Source organism: Hordeum vulgare, chromosome 5H (genome assembly GCF_904849725.1).
Source record: "Hordeum vulgare subsp. vulgare chromosome 5H, MorexV3_pseudomolecules_assembly, whole genome shotgun sequence".
Classification (NCBI taxonomy): domain Eukaryota; kingdom Viridiplantae; phylum Streptophyta; class Magnoliopsida; order Poales; family Poaceae; genus Hordeum; species Hordeum vulgare.
The window spans coordinates 393,502,263-393,505,868 of NC_058522.1; the positions used below are offsets into that span (position 1 = coordinate 393,502,263).

At 46.9% G+C, this 3,606-nt stretch overlaps 1 protein-coding gene across 1 annotated transcript; it reads left to right on the top strand.

Moving 5' to 3' along the window:
• The first annotated feature begins 307 nt into the window (after positions 1-307).
• On the top strand, positions 308-1,389 carry LOC123395642 (formin-A-like). Its single transcript, XM_045090668.1, has one exon. The coding sequence runs from the start codon at positions 609-611 to the stop codon at positions 1,068-1,070; it is 462 nt and encodes a 153-aa protein (XP_044946603.1). The 5' UTR covers positions 308-608; the 3' UTR covers positions 1,071-1,389.
• Positions 1,390-3,606: the final 2,217 nt, after the last annotated feature.

Sequence of the window (3,606 nt, forward strand, 5' to 3'; positions counted from 1 at the left end):
TCATAAAATAGTTTAAACTCGATAAATCGGTCATCAATGCAACATGGTAGCTTTTGGAATCGAAAATCAAACACTTGTGGTACCTTTTGGAAAAAAAATGTTAAAAGCAATAGTTTTAGAAAACCCTAGTCTGAATTGTGACAACCTTTACTCTTTTATTTTATGTTTATGTTAAAAAGTTTAACTTTAAAATATTTTTTAAACATAACACACACGCATAGGCTCATATATTCACAATGAACATTCTCTCGCACGCATGCTGTGGGTCATACCTATCTCGTACTTCATCAAACTCACGGCAGCAGCCGTTTAGCCAAAGCCATCTGGATTCAACCACTGCGCCGCACCATTGGTGACTGGTCACATTTTCTCCCTGGCGCTTACGGTATATCCCCGGCAGCAAGTGAATGATTGCTGCTCGTCGGACACACCAGCAGCTCGTTTAGTAGTACCAGATGTCACGGTAAACCAAAGCTCCAAAAGGGCCATCTCGGTGTGACCACTGACCAGAGCGGCGCACCAACTGTCAAATATTCAGTGCGCTCTCTCTTCCTCTGTCCGATCCTTCTCTCTCCGACTCCAGAGTCCAGACACACACGTACGCAACCATGCCTAGATCCTTCGTGATCACCGTCTTCGTCGCCGTGAGCACCATGCTCGCCACCATGGCGGTGGCGGACACGCCGGCCGACTGCCCGTACCCGTGCCTGCCGCCACCAACCTCAGGAGGAATCATCAACAGCTACCCGCCACCGCCACCAGCAGGAACAGGTGGGGGCGACGGCTTCGGCGGCAGCTACCCGCCACCTCCGCCAGGGGGCTTCCAGCTGACCCCGCCCGGGGTCATGCCGGGGTTCCTCGCGCCGCCGTACAGCGCCGTCCCTGCCGGGCCGGCTCCTCCGCCGCCGAACCCGGTCCTGCCGTGGTTCCCGTGGTACTACCAGCACGACAACCCGGTCACGGGGTCGACCGCGTCGGCGTCCCCGCCACCGGCGGTGCACCGGGGGACGACGTGCATGGTCACCCTGCTGCTCCAACTGTGTTTGGCGATTCTTCTTCGGGCGCCATAGGGTACTTTGTCAGCTTGTTAATAACCATGGTGTGTTAATTACTCCTAGTTGGTACGCAGTGTGTTTCGTTAATTGAGGTGTTCTTTCGAGTCTTTGTAGCTAGCATGAGCCCGTAGAAAAGCTTGCAAATACTGTTCTTAATTATAGCTCACACACTGTTGTCAAGCATATAGACCACAAGAATACGTAATTTTGAAGGTAATCATTGTACACATGGATGTCCTGTTGCTCTTTGGCAATTACTGTATATAGTTTGGTGAAGATTGCTCCCGCACTTTATGCTTATATATATATAGTCGAGGTCCCTATACAGTCTGAACTTTGAACATAGTGGGTTCTCTGTTAAAGTCTGTAATTTTCTGAAGCCACCGTGCGGCGCATTTCCTACTTTACAGTTTTCCCTCTGAGGGATACAGAAAGGTACTTTCTCTTTGCCCTCACCATTCAGCAAGCCATCGTCGACAAGGTTTCGTGCCAGCCTTTATCGATCGACTGCGTTTGTTGAGATGTCCAAATCTGTACATTCAACTCAACAGCAACGCATCAGCAACTAAATCGACTCTGGGGCCACAAAAGCGAGACAGGTTTTCGAGCCCAATCCCGCATTATTTCAAGCCAAATGAGCTGCTCTCTTCTGCTGCTACACCCCGATAATTGTTGGTTGCGATCGTCTGGTAAATCAGCGGGACACATTTATTTTACTAGTCTAACAATTATTGTGTTGATTGACGTACGTCATGGCGTAGAAGATTGAGAACAACGTCGGACACGTTGCCCTTCTGGATGCTGCTTGTTGCGCTAGCGGTGCTTCAGGATCCTACCTGAAGGATCATGTACATCCAACCAATCGTGACACGGTTTTGGAGGCATGTATAGTGACGTTCGGACTGCTTGTTCTTTTATTTTAATTAAAAATGTAAAAGAGAAATCATTAATTAAAAAGATGAAAGAGAATTATCTGGTTAATTTATGAAAATTTGAAGAAAAAAGACAACTGTTACAACACGTTGGGCGACCTGGCTACTCATAAGACTCACACACTTCGTGAAGAAGAGTGGACATAGTTGAGGTTGCGTGCAATGCCATCATCACCACTTCTCCTCGAGCAAACGACTCGGCTTACATCGTGAACGACCCATCAGGAGCCCTCCAAAAGAACGACACACGAAAACTTCGTTGGCTCATGCCAAACATCGAATGCATCGAGGACCAGACAACTCCGTCTTTAATGACCAGTCTCGTAGGAGAAAGTAACACGGCTTGCACCAACATAGCTCGGCCTGTCCATCGCACGACATCGTTGCCGTCGTGTCACCCCGCAGCGCTACAACTCCGATTTCACTCTTCGGGACAAGCAAAATATTTCAACAACTAAGGCAAGTTGTGACCCAAGTTATGGCCTCTCCTAGCTGTTAGAGCATATATCTCCATATGTGGTTTTGGTAATTGATGACAATTCCTATGGACTAATGGTTGCCTTAAGTTACATTTACAGGATTTGTCCATAGGCACTTCTTGAAGTCCATCTGTTGGGTTCAAGGAGTTTATATGATGACCAAGATGGTATTCAAGGTATTATCCAAAGAATGGTCATAGAGACACATGGTTGATCAAGATCTCAGACAAAGAGTAAATCAAGATGATCAACACACAAAGCGTACAAGATGTACCGAGAGGGATCAAGTGATCCCATGGTATGGTAAGCATTGTTCATTACGTGTTTGTGTACTAACCCACGGTCTTCGTGAGAGTTCTATGTGTGGGTTAGGTGTGTTTCCATGGGCTTGCGTCAAAAGGAAGATCTCATACAACCCATGAAGGATGACGTCAAGTGGTGATCGTCATCAAGATTGCGGTGTGCAAGTTCAAGTGGATCAGCACGAAGATATCATGCTTGAAGCTTGCCGTCCATTGTGGTGGCAATGGACTTGTGAAGATATGTTGAAGAGTGGCTCACCCATAGTGAGTATGGGGGAGCAATCAACTAGTCTTCATCAAGCCAACGCAATCAAGAAAGGTGGTCCATCTTGAGGAAGCCAAGATCATCATCATCTAGCTCAAGAGGACGAGGTGCAAGGTATAGGTTTGTCCTTGATAGGTTTTCTGTTTAGGATAGATTGTTGTACTATCAAGGGGGACTCTCAAGTGAGTAGCTTGATCGTATCGTTCGTTGAGAGCTCAAACCATTTGCATCCTTGCATCATACTTCTTGGTTCTTGATTGGTGTTTTTCTTTGTGAGTTTTAGAGCTTATGGTCATCTTCATGACAAGCTCGAGTTCATCGAAAATGGAGTCCATATGCATCTACTATGATGTTTTCGATGTTGGAGTTTTTGCCGGTTCTTCATTCATAGAGGACTCACATCTCTATATCATTGGCATTTTCATATCTGCATGGTCTTAAGATTTTCAACAAGCTTGGGTTTCCTCGATTCGGAGCTCGTATGCGAAAGTTATGGCTGTTTCAGTGGCGAGCAGTAGTACCGCTAGACCTAGCGGTAGTACCGCTAGAGCTGGCGGTAGTACCGCTAGAGCT